The sequence below is a fragment of the Myotis brandtii genome, unplaced genomic scaffold, assembly GCF_000412655.1.
Source record: "Myotis brandtii unplaced genomic scaffold, ASM41265v1 scaffold216, whole genome shotgun sequence".
Classification (NCBI taxonomy): Eukaryota; Metazoa; Chordata; class Mammalia; order Chiroptera; family Vespertilionidae; genus Myotis; species Myotis brandtii.
Window position 1 is genome coordinate 423,284 of NW_005358092.1, and position 16,712 is coordinate 439,995.

The 16,712-nt window shown below is 39.9% G+C and overlaps 1 protein-coding gene across 4 annotated transcripts in view; it reads right to left on the minus strand.

The window, feature by feature from the left end:
- The window catches only part of CDK8 (cyclin-dependent kinase 8), a 200,181-nt gene that overhangs the window by 182,543 nt on the left and 926 nt on the right, over nucleotides 1–16,712 (minus strand). For all 4 annotated transcript variants that reach the window (XM_014539415.1, XM_005865906.2, XM_014539414.1 and 1 more), the window contains exon 2: nucleotides 16,575–16,663. In XM_014539415.1, the coding sequence (XP_014394901.1) occupies nucleotides 16,575–16,663 (89 nt within the window). The remainder of the gene's footprint in view (nucleotides 1–16,574; nucleotides 16,664–16,712) is intronic.

Consider the following 16,712-nt stretch of genomic DNA (forward strand, 5'->3'; position numbering starts at 1 on the left):
CCGCTGCGGGGAGCGGCCGAGCGGCCACTGCGGGTCCTCCTTCTCCCAAACGCGCACTCACGCCTCACCCGCTCCCACACGCACGCTCGCACTCACTCATTCACTCACTCTCCCATACACTCCAACAGAAAGGCAGCTCCGCACAACAGCCGGTGCCTCCTCAGAGAGAGGAGGAGGGAGGGGACTCTCGGAACACGGCCGCGGCTGTCGCAAAAACGTCGCGAAGGCTCGGGCTCCCTCCGACCCTCCCTCCATCCCGCTCCGCCGCGGCAGTCTGCCCCCGCCAGAGCGGGCACCGGGGGACCGAGTGCAGGGAACAAGGTAGCTACTGACCACAGCTGCAGCCAAACGCACCACGTGGACGTCCCGACGGCGGCCAGAACCCTAGAGACTACAAGGCCCAGAATGCACGGGCCGCTGCTGTTGCCACCCCTCCTACGACTCCACCCCACACCGTGGGGATATCGGGAGCGTTGCATGATGGGATTAGTAGTCCAAGGTGAAATAAGTTTCAATCACTTGGGGGAAAAAAAAAATCTTTGGCATCATTGTCATCATCTGTACATGAATCTTTTTGAAATAAACACGTTTACTCATTAATTCAACAATGTTTCCTGTGTACAACAATCCAGGCATTATAGGTATTACAGAAGATGCAAATATGACTTCCTATAGGAATTTATAATTTATCGAGAGAGACGGAATAAAAGACAAACAGAATTTGATGAATACCACAGGAAAGGTGAAAAAAGTGTTAGGGGTTTTAAAAGTGGGAGAGATTATAAGTGCTGTGGGCAGTGGAGAGCATTATTGCAAACAATAGCAACTCTAAGAGAAATACAAATATAAAATTAATATAAAATAAAAAAATAGACATCTAATTAAGAATGTTAAGACCAAATAAGGGATTATTGTCAACATATCGGGACTCCTCCAGCTGAAACCTTCCCTACCTTAAAATTATTAATAAATTAGTTCCCATGGATTTAGATCCACTGCTGTAATCATGGGTACAAACTGCTGTTTTTACAGGCAGATGTGCAGGTCATACTCAAAATAACGTCCCCTCTGAACGGATGGGAAGCATTTGGAGGGTCATCTGTCACATGAGTAACACTATTTAGGATTAGCGTGGACACTGGTCAGTGGTTCACTTTTACTGATGTTTGTAATGTGTATCAGTATGAATTTTTATGAAAAATTCTCATAAGTGTTCTCACATAAATTTCTTTGTAGAAAATAGTGAGTTCACCACTGGTTTCAATGAAGTTGTTTTTACCTAGTACATGAAATCTTATTTAGTGTTTAAGTACACTGACTGGTTAGGTGGGCCTGATTGTGAATCCTGCTTTGCATTTATTAGCAATGTAACCCTCAGTTCCTTTCTTTGCAAAAGGGAGATATAAAAGGCCTTCGCTTACAGTAGGTGCCCAACAAAAAGTAAGCTTACATTAATGAGATGTTATATGTTTCTATTCAGTGATATAAATTGGGTAATTGTCTAGCAGGAGTGTTTCCTTTGCATTAAGAATAACATTTTTCCTAAATATGGATTTAGAATATACCCTTTCTGAAAAATACATTTTGTGTTTCTTGAGGGATGTAGGGTTTTGGTCCACGTACTTATGCATAGATCTTGAGAAACCAAGCCACCACACTGGAGGAAAAGTTGTAAAGACGCATAGAACTGGGCTTGGCCCTGCACTGTGTGCCCCCACCCTATCACCCATCTTCTGCACCATCTGCATGTGATATTCCCAAACCCTGAAGGTCCCAGACATCTTTTTTTTAATATGTTTTTATTGATTTTTTTTTTTTTTTTTTTTTTTTTTTTTTTTTTTTTTTTTTTTTAGAGAGAGAGGAAGGAAGAGGAATAGAGAGATAGAAACATCAATGAGAGAGGAGCATCATTGATCTGCCTCCTGCACGACCTCTACTGGGGATCAAACCCAGGCATGTGCCCTGACCCAGTATTGAACCAGTGACCTCTTGGTTCCTGGGTCAAAGCTCAATCACTGAGCCACACTGACTGGGCCCAGATTTCCTTAAATGTACTTTTGACTACTGTTTTGACTCAATCCATTCTGTGGATGAAGGTAAGAATTCCCCCTGAAGAAACTGAGTTTTTTAAAAGTAAAAATTGTATAGATTTAAGATGTACAACATGATGGTTCTTTTTTGTGTTTTTTTTCCTATTGTTGACAGTATTACAGATGTCCCCAATCCATCACCCCTCTTTGCCCCCTTCCACCCAGCCCCTACCCCACCCCAGGCTTCCACCACATTATTATCTATATCCATGGGCTATGCATATATGCATATGTGTTCTTTGATTAATCTCTTCCCGCACCCCTTACCCCTCTCCCATCTGAGATCTGTCCATCTTTTCCATGCATCCATGCCTCTGGACCTATTTTGTTCATCAGTTTATTTTGTTCATTAGATTCCACATATAAGTGAGATCATGTGATACTTGTCTTTTTCTGACTGGCTTATGTCACTTAGCATAATAATCTCCAGGTCTATCCATGCTGTCTCAAAGGGTAAAACTTCCTTCGTTTTTACAGCTGCACAGTATTCCATTGTATGAATGTACCACTGCCTTTTTTATCCACTCATCTACTGATGGACACTTGGGCTATTTCTAGATCTTAGCTACTGTAAATAATGCTGCTATGAACATAGGGGTACATGTATTCTTTCTTATTGGTGTTTCAGGATTCTTAGGATATATTCCCAGAAATGGGATCACTGGGTCAAATGGCAGTTCCAGTTTTAATTTTTTGAAGAAACTCCATACTGTTTTCCACAGTGACTGCACCAGTCTGCATTCCCACCAGCAGTATACTAGGGTTCCCTTTTCTCCACATCCTCCCCAGCACTTGTTGTTTGTTGATTTATTGATATTAGCCATTCTGACAGGGGTGAGGTGATAACTCATTATAGTTTTAATTTGCATCTCTCTGATGATTAGTGACATTGAACATTTTTTCATATGTCTATTACCCATCTGTATGTCCACTTTGGAGAAGGGTCTATTCAGGTCCTTTGCCCAGTTTTAAATTGGATTGTTTGTCTTCCTGGTGTTTAGTTGTATAAGTTCTTTATATTTTTTGGAAATTAACCCCTTATCAGATGTATCATTGGCAAATATATTCTCCCATATAATGGGTTCTCTTTTCATTTTGTTGATGGTTTATTTTTCTGTACAGAAGCTTTTTTAGTTTGATATAGTCCCATTTGTTTACTTTTTGTTTGTTTGTTTCCCTTGACCTAGAAGATGTATCAGTGAAAATACTGCTATGTGAGATGTCTGAGATTTTACTGAGTATGTTTTCTTCTAAGATTTTTATGATTTCACAACTTTCATTTAAGTCTTTTATCCATTTTGAATTTATTCTTGTGTATGGTAGAAGTTGTGGTCTAGCTTCTTTTCTTTCTTTTTTCTTTTCTTTTCTTTTTTTCTTTCTTTTTTTTTTTTTTGCATGTACTTGTCCAAATTTCCTAACACCATTTTTTGAAGAGACTGTCTTTATTCCATTGTATGCTCTTGCTTCCTTTGTCAAATATCAATTGACCATAATGGCGTAGGTTGATTTCTGGGTTCTCTGATCTGTTCCATTTATGTATATGCCTGTTCTTGTGCTATTACCAAGCTGTTTTAGTTATAATGGCTTTAGAGTATAGTTTGATATCCGTCTAACTTTGTTCTTGTCTCTCAAGACTTCTGAGGTTATTCAGGATCTTTTTGGGTTCCATATAAATTTTTGGACTATTTGTTCTAGATCTGTGAAATATACCATTGGTATTTTAATAGGGATTGCATTGAATCTATAGATTGCTTTGGGTAGTATGGACATTTTAATGATGTTAATTCTTCCATATTAATGAACATGGTTAATTCTTCCAATGCAGTGATAAATGGTTGTTGTTTTTTTTTTAGTTTCTCTTTCTGAGAGTTCATTATTGGTGTATAAAAATGCCATTCATTTCTGAATGTTAATTATACAATATGATGTTTTGCTATACATATATATACATAGTGAAATGATTCCTATAGTCAAACTAACAATGTTCTTACTGTCAGTAATCCTGGGGCAGGAAAGGAAGCCAGCTTTAAATCGAGAAAGAGAAAAGCCTGCTTTCCTCTCTGAAGCTAGGGTGAAAGTTAGAGGTCTGGACTTCAGGTTGGGGAAATATGTTATTATGAGGTAAGCTGGCCCCTTAACACAGCATCAGGACGGAGAGCTAAGGCGCCCCTTACAAGGGAGCTTGGCTAATGTGTTAAGAGCAGTAATATCTAAGATCAATTTTAAGTTTTTCTTTTCTGCGTGGTAATTTCCTTATGTTATCCTGACGCTATCAACCTAGTCTTTTCTGAGGAGCCTGTATCAATGTTTCCATGGTGAAAGCAAAGAGCAGCAGCCAGAGATTCAATTATGAAAGGTAAGAAGTGGAACCAAAACAGTGAGCTAGGAAGGACTCATGAAACATGTTAGTATTCCAAAAACTTGAGGAATGGACTTCCCATAGATCAAAGCATGAGGGCTGAGACTTGTTATTTGAATGAACTGAACATATCAAGGACATGGACATTTCAGTTTAATTTTCAACCTCCAATCATACTGATATCACAAATCTCTTTGCTCCGTGATGAGCACCAGTGACATTATAGAGTCTATGACCTTCATAGGTCCATGTTCCAAACAATGCACAAATAGTTTTCAAGTGTCTTTTCATAAAATGTGATTTTATTTACATTCTAAATTTAACATCTCCAGTCATAACATGCTTCCAAACACCAGTCCCGCATTTCATCTGCCACCTGGTCAGACTAAGGGGATAATCGACTGTCATGTCAAATTGAAAATTTCTGAAACTGAACATACCATGCTATGCAATTCTGTGAATAGCAATGACAGTAAACAGACATTCTGTTGTTTCACTGCTAACCCTACAAGTTCAGGCCTTCATTAGCTGCTCATTGTCCGTCACATAGCCAAATATGCCTTTGTCTGGGCTGGATGCTTCCTCATACCATCTCTGACCTTTGCATTCCTACCCATCCCTAAGGTGCAGCTCAAATGCCTAACTTGACTATGAAGCCCTTCTTGGTTCATAAAACTGAATATGACCTTTCTTTACCATGACCTCCTACCCCATCCCTGGCACCCTTGTCCTTTATTTTCAACTTACATAAAAACATCCCCTTTACCTTGTATTTTTAGTCACTTATTTTATGCACTTAAAGAAAACTATCCTATATAATAAAAGGGTAATATGCGAATTGACCAAATGGCAGAATGACCGGTCACTATGACGCGCACTGAACACCAGGGGGCAGATGCTCAATGCAGGAGCTGTCCCCTGGTGGTCAGTGCGCTCCCACAGGGGGAGCACCACTCAGCCAGAAGCCGGGCTCACAGCTCATGGCTGGCAAGCACAGCAGCAGTGGCAGGATCCTCTCCGGCCTCCACAGCCACGCTAAGGATGTCCCACTGATGGCTTCCGGACTGCAAGAAAGCGCAGGCCGGGCTGAGGGACCCTCCACCCTCCCTTTATTAAAGGACTCATGCACCAGGCCTCTAGTCCTTTAATAAAAGCCTTAATGACCGAGGCTCTGACTTACTCATCGCTGTGTCTGCTAGTGTCCAACACATAGTTTGCATGATTATATTTAATTAGAATGTGTTTAACCAGGTTAATTTCTATAAAGGTTGAAATGGACTTTAATAATAATAAAGGGGAGGCTGACATTTTAAAACATTTAACATCTTGCCTCTGAATGTGTACTTTTTGTAGAGTGCACAAGGATTCAGTGCTTCCTGATAGAAGGCCCAAGTGGGTCTTCTCAGAGTTGATTACGTCTTGTCTCTACAAATTTTTTTTTTAAATATATTTTATTGATTTTTTACAGAGAGGAAGGGAGAGAGATAGAGAGTCAGAAACATCGATGAGAGAGAAACATCGATCAGCTGCCTCCAGCACACCTCCTACTGGTGATATGCCCGCAACCAAGGTACATGCCCTTGACCGGAATCGAACCTGGGACCTTTCAGTCCGCAGGCTGACGCTCTATCCACCGAGCCAAACCGGTTTTGGCTACAAATTTTTTTTTATTAAATATGTTTTTATTGATTTCAGAAAGGAAGGAAGAGGGAGAGAGGAATATCAATGGAGAAACATCAATGATGAGAGAGAATCATTGATCTGCTGCCTCCTGCGTGCCCCCTACTGGGGATTGAGCCTGCAATCTGGGCATGTGCCCTGACTGGGAATCAAACCATGACCTCCTGGTTCATAGGTGGACGCTCAACCACTGAGCGACACAGGCCAGGCTGTCTCTACAACTTTTAATTCATTGATCTCAGTATCAAAGTGTGCTTTAAATGTGAAGTATCTAACCTCCCATTCTAAGGTGGGATGTTCATTATCTTTATCATCAAAAGTGTTACATCTGAGTGCAGTGCTAGACACAATAAAAAAATAAGTTAAATCAATCAACACTCAGGCCTTTTAAACTTTTCAAAGAAAATATTGTTGCAAAAAGTTTCTCAACTAGCTCTATAAGCATCCAGAATGTAATTTAGACCTTAGAAACAACCAGAACAACAAAAAAAATGCTTCCAAAAATAACTTTTTCTTTCTCCCCTTCATCATGTGTCATTTGTTCTTACAGTCATTTCCTACACATGACTAGAAACATGGCCACTAGCAGTTGCTGAATTTGATATCAATTTGATATCAGATAATTCCTGTCATTAAAGAAGAATTGACTGTGTTTCTCAATTCCAGTTCTATAAATTCTAGGAAGGACTCTGGTCCATCTAGGTCAAGGGTCCATCCTGGACCAACACAATGTGGTCATGGGGTCAGATGAGAGAGCACCTTCATTTGGAGGGATGGGAAAGATGGAGATAGGGGACTCGCAGGAGAAGTGAGAGCACTGTGAAGGAGAGAGAACAGGGCAATGTGATGGAAAGTGGAACAGGGAGGGGATTACTTTAGATTGGGTGGATGGCCAAGGACTCTCTGAGGTGATGATGCTTAAATTGAGGCCTGAATGATGAGGAGCAAAACAGGCTAAGGTAAAGGAGCAGAGTGGTCCACAGATGGACTATAAGTGCAAAGGCCTTAAGCAGGGAACCAATGAGCAGAAAGAAGGCTTTTATGATAGGAGTGACATGAGTAAGAGAGAAAGTTGTGTGTCATGAAGACAAAGAGGTTGGCAGAAGCAGATTATATAGGGCCTGTTAGACCATAGTAAGAGGATTGGATTTTATTTTTAGAATAAAATGCTATTGAAAGGTTGTGAGGAGGGGGACTGACCAGATATGATTTAAGCTTTAAAAAGAATATGCTGGCTGCAATGTTTAGAATGGATTGTATGAGGCAAGACTGAGATTAGATAGATAGATAGATAGATAGATAGATAGATAGATAGATAGATAGATAGACAGACATACATTTGGGACTTGCTAGTAGTTGGATGGCAAGTAAAGAAAAGGAAGGAGTCAAGAGGACTCCTAAAGATGTTGCCACTTATTGAGATGGGGAAGACTTGAGAGGACCAAGTTTAGGAGAAAAAAGTAAGAGTTTCATTTTGGACATGTCAAGCATGTGATGTCTCAAAAATATAAGTGAGCATAACTAGTGGGCAGGTAGATATGGGAGTCTAGAGAAAGATCCCCAAACCGGGGATCATTTTTAGAACTTTTGTCCCTAGTTGTCCACCCCTATGAAATATTAATACCGCAGATATACTGAATATTTGTTTATGTACTGTGGCATTTTAGAGGGCCACAAGCCACTGTAATACCTAAGAATTTTTAGCCCCTTCAGAACCAATTTTTGACCCCTTGTGGGTGATATCACTCCATTGGGAACACACGATTCATCCATATACAAGGCATTTTTGACACCACTGTAAAAGTAGTTTTAGTGGTGAGATAGGGGTTGAAGTCAGTCTGCGTTGGATTGAAGGGTAAGTGTTAATTAACTAAATGGGACAATGAGTGTTAGATACATTTATAGCAGAATGGTTAAGAGAACTGACTCTGTAGCCATGCAGTCTGGCTTCTGTACCCAAATCTGCAATGGAGCAAGCTGCTTTACTCTCTGGTGCCTCATTTTCCTCATCTGTAAAATTGGAATAGTAGGAGTAACTATCTCATGGGGTTGTTGTGATAGTTAAGGGCATTAGTAATATATGTAAAGTATTTTGAATTGTGCCTAGCATATGGTAAGTACATGTTACTAGTAGCTATTGTTCTCATTTATGATGTTAGCTGTGAAGGAGAAATGAAGGATAGGGCCTTACTAGTATAGCATCAGGCCTATAGCTGGAAGTGAACATGGGATTGAAAGAAACTTTATTAGTCAGAAGAGACTGGAGATATTTCATTGCTGATTAGATGGAACCAGTTGCAAGGGAGATATTAAGGATAACATGTAGTGCTGTACTCCTAAAATAGCAAGTTAGAATGGGTCAGAGTATAGGTGGAAGGCCTATGCTTAAGCATCTCTTTGTGGTTAAAAGGTGGGAAGGATAAGAATCATTATCACATATACATCTATTACTGCCATACGATCAACTCTGAAAGGTAGGCCATAAAACAATGAATTATTAGTTCTTACAATTCCATAGGTTGGCTGGGCTTAACTGAGTGGTTCTGTTGATCTCACCTGAAGTTAGTCATGTGGCTGCAGGCAGTGGCTAAACAGGAGCTGGAGGGTCTAAGATGACCTTATGTCTATGTCCGTAGCCTTGGTCCTGGCTCTTTGCTGGGCCTCTCCACATGGTATTTCCTATTCAGCAGTCAAGCTCAAACTTAAATACACCATGAAGGTGTGCTCTAAGAGGGCAAAGGTGAAAGCTTAAGGTCTCTTGAGACCTGGACTCTGGAACTCACACAATATCACTTTCTCTTGGTTAAAGCAAGACACAAGAGCAGCCCAGATTGAAAGAGTGGGTAAGTAGACTCTGTCTTGATAGTAGGAAGTGTAAAATATTGTGATCATGTTTTTAAATCCACCTAAGTATAGATACATATGAATCTGTAGATTTGGTGAAAGTTGAAGCAGTTCCTTTTCAGATGGCTTTGGTTTTCTCTAGAAGGCAAAAAAAAGTTCACCTGCTATGATGAAGAGATGAGGTGGAAGGTAAAAAAAAAAAAAAAGCAGTGATTGCATATCTGAAAAGACTGCACATTATAACAATCTCTGGGCAGAATAGGAATGAGAACTGGTAGGATCTCATGGTAGGACTTGTAGCCAATGTCAAGGGCCCATTTGTAGGTGCGGCCTTGCATTTATAGCAATATTCATCTGTCTACTGTGAGATTTTCATCACCAGCACTCAACAGCCCAGGTGGAAGCCAAGGCAAAGACAGATGTTAGATTCATCCAAGGTTAGGGCCTCACCAGGTGCGTATGATGACAATAAGGGGGTGGGGAGTAGGGGGAGAGTCAGGATTATTGGCAGTAGAGTAGTTAAAATGACAGATTATGACATTTAAGCTGGTAAAGAAGAAAGGGAGAACAGGATTTTCCCTTTTATATTGTAACATGAGCTTAAATTTTTTTCAATTTAAATTTTTTGCAAGATTATTTATAAAATAAATGCCTGCCTAATTCCTTGCTTTCTCAATATTTGTATGTGGTAGCAAGGCCTTTCCATCAAATACATTCTAAGTAAAACAGACAGCTGAACAATAATACAAGTAGCAGGTTAAAAATGATTTCTCCTTTTCTTAGCTAATAGATTTCCATTACTATGAGTGATAAGGTCATCCCTAACTGGAAACCTCTCACAATAGTTGTTGATGAATTCTGCTCTCATGGTCTATAAGTATTAAGAATTTAAAGTATTTTTAAATTGATACACAGAACTATATAATCTTGTCCTTTTTACCATCATTGAATATCTTTTTTTCTTGCATAAGCATATTACTTTCTATTTTTCAGTTTAAAATGTTTCGCTACACAATAGTGTAGCAAGTAATCTATATGAACACAGTTTACTTTTGTGTTTACTTTTTCAAGACTTAATATATTACTCTGACTTATTCCAGTATGTTATACCTTCCAGCTAGCTGGATTCAGTTGCTCAGGCCCAATCACCAGAAAAGCCAAGTCTCTGCTGGCTGGTTCCTGTACAAACATGGGTCTCCTGTGAGCCACATAGCTCTCTATCACACATAAACATGGTGAGGTCACCTCTACCACCACCTGACACTTAATACCCAAGGCTATTTGTTTCCATGCAACTCCATGCCCAGAACCTCTGGGATTTTTCTCTCCCTTAGTAGCCCTTCTCCCCTACCAGCCAAGGTCAAGTTCCATTAGATATTGTCCTTTCTGCTCTGAAACCCTACATCCTGTTTAAATGTTAACATGTTGTTTTATTTACATTATTCCTCTGCTCAAAAATCTTCAAGGACCCTATGTGACCTTTCATTGCCTATAGCATACAGTTCAAACTACTTCATCTAATATTCCAGGCTCTATTTACTTTAGCCTAACTTATGAAAATATTTTAAGGCAGCTTGCAATAGAAACATTAGGATTAAATTAAAATAACTAGTTCCACATAGCTAACTTTTCCACAATCTTCTGTATCTCTAATATCCTAACCAGTTTCTCATAAGCTGCTTCATATTCAATAAAACAGTGGTTCTCAACCTTGGGTGCCCATTGGAAATATCTGGGACTCACTCCAGCAATTCTGATGTAACTGACCTGGGCTACTGCCGGACATTGGGATTTTTAAAGCTCCCTGGTAATTCTAATGAGCATCAAGGTAGAGAACCACCACACTACAGCAAGTTTATTGATCCTCCCTAAAACATTCATCATTCTGCTCATTTTCCCATCGACACTCCCTTTTCTTCTTTACTTATCTAAATCTTACCCACTCTTTGAGATCCAATTCGGGCACTTCTGGGATCTTTCCTGATCACTCAGTGCAGATATACTCCCGCAGTAATGCCTTGTTTACACTTATTTGGCACTTAGCATACTTCTTTTACCTTTGTGTGTTTATCCTGTCTCTTCAACAGGATTCTAAGGTGTAGAAGGCCAGAGACTGTTTTTTACAGCTTAAAATTTTTTTAAATGCTCTTTTATTTGAAAAAGTTATTTATCCTTAAGCTAGTCTTCTGAAAATTTTGATCAGTCCATTAAGTTCACCCCAGTGTTGTCCAGCAACCCCTCTTTGGTGAACTGCAATGTAACTTGTTTATTTTTTTATTAAAAATATTTTTTTTCAATTACAGTTTACATTCAACATTATTTTTTATGGCTCTTTTATCCTCAGAACCTAACACAATACCTTTCACACTATGTATTATTGTGTGTTTTATGGGAGATGGTGATGGTGATGGTGATGGTGATGATGATGGTGTAGTGAGCAGATGCCAAGTCAGTGCGCTGACCCCTATCCCTGCAGATTACCTCTTTGTGGGACTATTACCTTAAGCTACCAGAACCCCTTTTTACATAGAAAGCTGAAGTACTACCTGGGAATTAAGCCACCCCACTTTAACTTAATGACTGTGGGTACAAGTGTCAATTCTCCTGCTCTATGGCCTTTGCTTGGGGCAGCACCGGAGCGACCTACACTGTCTCCTATGTCCCCTCTGAATTTAGGTCAAATTGGATTTTGTACCCTTACTTGGGCTTCTTTTCTTCCCTCTCACTCCCTTCCTGGTTTTTTCTGGGAGCACTTCCTAAATAAATCATTTTCACATGACTTCTAGTCTAAGGTTCTGCCTTTGAGGGGGTGGGGAAGAGCCAACCTAAGACACATAATAATAATATGATAGTAGGAATGACAATAATCAATATTATTTATTGAATATTTTCTATGTGCAAGGTATTAACTCATTTAATCCTCAAAATTAGGTAGGTACTGCGGTTATATCCTCATGTTACAGGTTAGGAAAATGAAGCATATACGGATTAAGTAATTTGCTCAAGATCACACAGATAGCAAAAGAAGAAACTGAAAAAAAGAAAAGGATAAACCTACAGGGCAAGGACAGAAGGGAATAAAATAAAATAAAAATAAATTAATTTCAACCAAATTACTACTTAAACCCTGTGGGCTAGTTAGAAACTAAACCAACACATATACTTTTCTTCATGAAGTGAGTTCTGATGAGCAATTTATAAACTTTCAAACACAATCAATTTGTAGATTAAAAACTTTATTTCTAAGTGACTGTCAGAAAATGCTCCTCTTCTTCTACTCCCTTTTCTCCTCCTAATTCCTCCCCAAAATACTTTCTTTTTAAAAAATATTTTTTTATTGATTTCAGAGAGGAAGGGTGAGGGAGAGAGAGACAGAAACATCAATGATAAGAATCATCGAACAGCTGCCTTCTGCATTTCTCTCCTGGGAATTGAGCCTGCAACCCAGGCATGTGCCCTGACGGGGAATCGAACTGTGACCGCCTGATTCATAGGTCAGTGTTCAACCAAGGAGCCACACTGGCCAAGCTGCAATACTTTCTTTATAGTAGGCAGATGTGATCCCAGGAAATAAAACCCCTATTTGGACGGTAAATAATTGAGATCCACTACAAATTAAATGTGAATTTTGGGCCTAGCCTGGGAACTACTGTGCATGCTTTCTCTCTGGTATATGTATTCTAAATTATAAACAATGCTTACTGAAATTAGTTTCTAGCACTTCCAGTTTGATGTTCTTGTCTCCTATTCTCCCTGCTCTGAACCTAGTTTTTCGCAGTCTCTCCCAGATATAACATCTTTCATATTTAAAAAAGACAGTTTTCAGCAGGATTTTGTTTTGTTTTCTATTTTTTTATTTCAGAGAGGAAGGGAGAGGGAGAGAGAGATAGAAACATCAATGATATTGCCTCCTGTATGCCCCACACTGGGGATTGAGCCCGCAACCTAGGCATGTGCCCTGACTGGAAATCAAACTGTGACCTCCTGGTTCATAGGTCGATGCTCAACCACTGAGCCATGCTGGCCGGGCTCAGCAAGATATTTCTTACATGGAAATTATTTCCTTTCACCTGTCTTCTGCTCCATCCTGCTCTGTTATTTATATGACAATATTTACTGAGTTCCTACTGCATCTGTGCCCTCTGGCTGCTAGGGAAACAGTTGGTATATTGTCTGGAACATGGTGGGTACTCATTAATATTTGCTTCCTTTCCACTGACATTGACATTCATTTGGACTTGCCATATCTGCTCTGATGTCTCTTCTAGTAAAATAGCAAAGTATCAGAAGGAGGCGGGGCTGCGACGTAATGGAGGCAGAGAGGAATATGCTTTGCACTCAGGAGATTCACCATAGGCATTTCTTGGTATTTCCATGCCTGATTGTAACTAAAAACTGGCAAATACAGCAACTACAGCCTGATAAGAGTGTGATAATCAGGGACTCAAACCTCTCAGTGATGAGTGCCTGGGCCAATCCATCAGTCAAACCACCTACAGCAGCAGAAGTGATATTTCAAGTGGAGGGGAAAACAGAAAGTGTGGTGGAGGAGGGAGATAATGAGTATCAGTTATAGCCTTGGGACCAGCTGTAGCAGTAGGGTCTGTAATTCATCCCATTACCCTCCTCTTATGAAATTTCCCAGAAATTTTGACTAAGACAAATTATTGAGAAACTGTGCTTGGATAGAGTAACTTAATGTGAAAAGTAAGTGATCTAAGCAAAGGTAGACTATAGTGAATTCTGTTTGTGGCCTGCTCAAACCCATTTTCTAAGCTAGTGCATCTCTAGTCTAGCTGCTGTGAGTGTTAAATAGCAATTCCAAAACCGGAGAATTGTCCTTGGCCAAAACAGGAGCCATCCCACTGATGAGGCTCTGCTGCTTTCCTTCCCCTAAAGATCTGGTCCAATAGCACAGGGGCACAAAAACTGCCTTTTTGGTTAACACTGCGGGTGAATGTTGTGGGATCAACTGAGTCTCATTCTTGTGTCCTTGTGTTCCTAGCCAGTTCTGCATCCTTCACTCCCTTTCTCCAGAAAGCACTCTCCTAATAAATCAAGAATCCTTGCCGCAGGCTCTATTTCTGAAGAACTTGACCCAACTTGGATAGGTGAGATTGATGAGAATAGTGTTGACTACTTTGGATTTTCTTGCTCGAGCCCCATTCTCTCCTTCTTCTAGTATGCCATCTTGTATAAAGTCTGCAGAACTGCCCTAACTGGCTTGGCTCAGTGGATAGAGCATCGGCCTGCGGACTGAAAGGTCCCAGGTTCGATTCCGGTCAAGGGCATGTACCTTGGTTGTGGGCAACATCCCCAGTAGGGGGTGTGCAGGAGGCAGCTGATCGATGTTTCTCTCTCATGGATGTTTCTAACTCTCTATCCCTCTCCCTTCCTCTCTGTAAAAAAATCAATAAAATATATTTTAAAAAAAAAGTCTGCAGAACTAAAATTGATGTTACCCAGACTTTCTTGCAATCACAGTTCTGGATGCAAATTATTTCTTCCAGTTAAATGTATTCACCAAAATGTGGAAAACTGAACCAAAGCAGAGGCCATGTTTCTACCCACTTGGGGCTATTTTTCTGATGGTTTGGGGAAGGTGAGATTTTCTGCAGTAGTGATTCAGCTCTGGGTTACCAGGTCTGAGAGTGTTCAGAGGTAATTGCTGGCTCTGTGGCAGAGGTTTTCTGATGTTGGCTTCCAAGATCACCGTATTGTAGTAGCTGAGGCAGTGCATTCTTGAACTTAACACTTCCAGTGGCAACATCAGAGGTACCTCTCCTCTCAGATTGGGCCCCGTATGAATGTGGGAGTCAGTCTGATGCTCAACTTAGAGCCGACTCCTTTATACATTGCAAATATTTTGTAGGTGTCCAATTCCCTGTAATAAATACCTTTCTGACCTAAAGGGGTAGAGTGATTTTTGTATCCTGTCTTGAACTCTGACTGATCAAAGGAAGGTTCTTTAGCTGTAAGAATCCCAGTAAAAGAACCCAATTAAAAAGAGAATCTCACAAACCCATTTATTGGCAAAATAGCTGAGCCCCTTGGGGAAACAAAATGCTCTCTGTTTCTTTTCTAATTACAGTACTTACCTACTTGCCTATAGCCTCCACCTGAGAGGTCTTAGTCTTTTAGTCTATATGACCCCTCAGTTCTTTTACTCACAGTTAACCAACAAAGTTTCCATGACATAATTCCAAATTGCCATAAAATCTGGGATATGTATCTTGTTTTAAATAGCTGTGGCCAGAGAGATGAGGTCACATGGTTAGAGTTGCTCCTTACAAGCAGAGGGCAAGTTCTCTGAAAGGAAATGATGGACTTCTCTAGAACACAGGTTTAGAAGGTTGAAGCCTCCATTTCCCTGGGCTCACACTTCTATCTGGAGGAATTTCTAGGAGAATAAAACTCTAAACTATTGCTATAGGGAGTGTATTACTTTGCTAGGGTGCCATAACAAAATACCTCATTTTAAAATTCTTAATTGTAAAAAGTCCTGGAGTTAAAAGATGCATACACACTAAAAAGGCCAGGTACCATTCCAGTAAATGGAGATTACAGCAGAGATTTTGGCAGGTCCTGATACCTGGAAATAGATATCCAGAATGATTCATCTCTCTGTCCCAGCTATCATTTCTACTCTCTTTCTCTAGTCACTTCGTCTTGGCTACAAAAGCTGAAGCAAGGTATTGGATTCAAGTTACATATATTGCCTATCTACTCACAAAAATCGGAAACTTCTCATCAGGTAAATCATTTGATTGGATTTTGACTCTTAGGATATATACGTTTTATCAGTTTAATATTAAAAATACTTTTGCACTCAATGGAATATTACACTCTTTAAAACGCATATAGATATATAAAATTATTTCTGCTTGGGTTTGGTATACCTTATAAGAGGTTTTCTCTAACTTGTACTCACAATTTTTGAGGTCATTGTACTAACATGCATTAATCTTGTTTGCATTTTTCTCCGCTCATCCATCTAATAGTCTGAGGAGAATGTTGTGCCAAGTGCTGTGCTAAGTTCTGGGACTATAAAAATGAATAAAATCATTTGTTAAAACAAGGAATTTAGACTCTTAGATGGGGAGACTTATGAATTAACAGAAAATCATTGTAAGTACTTTCTCAGTGGCTCTCTGTTTCCATTGGAAAGGAGGGCAAGGACCTTTATTGGCTTATTCTCTGCTGTTATCACTAGTACCTAATACACAGGGGCACTCAGTAAGTATTTAAGTGAATGAATGTGCTAAGATAGTTATACAGAGGGAGCTATGGGAGCTCCCAAAGGGACATTTTCCTAGTTTTATGTGTGGAGATTTGGCTGGGGGGTGCGTTGAGGGTGTCACTTCAAAGGTATCATTTAAAAAAATCCTTGAAAATGACTTCTGAGCTGAAACCTGGGAGATAAAGGAAATTAAATATATATAGGGTTCGACATTGCTTAGGAATTCCTCTGATGGTTGTCCTGTGATGCCAAGAAAAGATAGTCTGTAGAGGTATGCAGCAAAAATATCTGAAGGGCTTTGTAGACTGCAATATTTATTTCCATTTTAATATCTATAAGAATACGCTGACTTCTTTTTTACCTGTCCATCCACACTGGTAGCTCATCGATGCTAAAGATTGTTACCCAAGCGCTCAGTGTCATGGTGGGGATGGAGTAGCTCCTCATTCCCTGAATGAATAAATGAATGAAATGAGTAACAGCAGGGAGAGCATTGCGC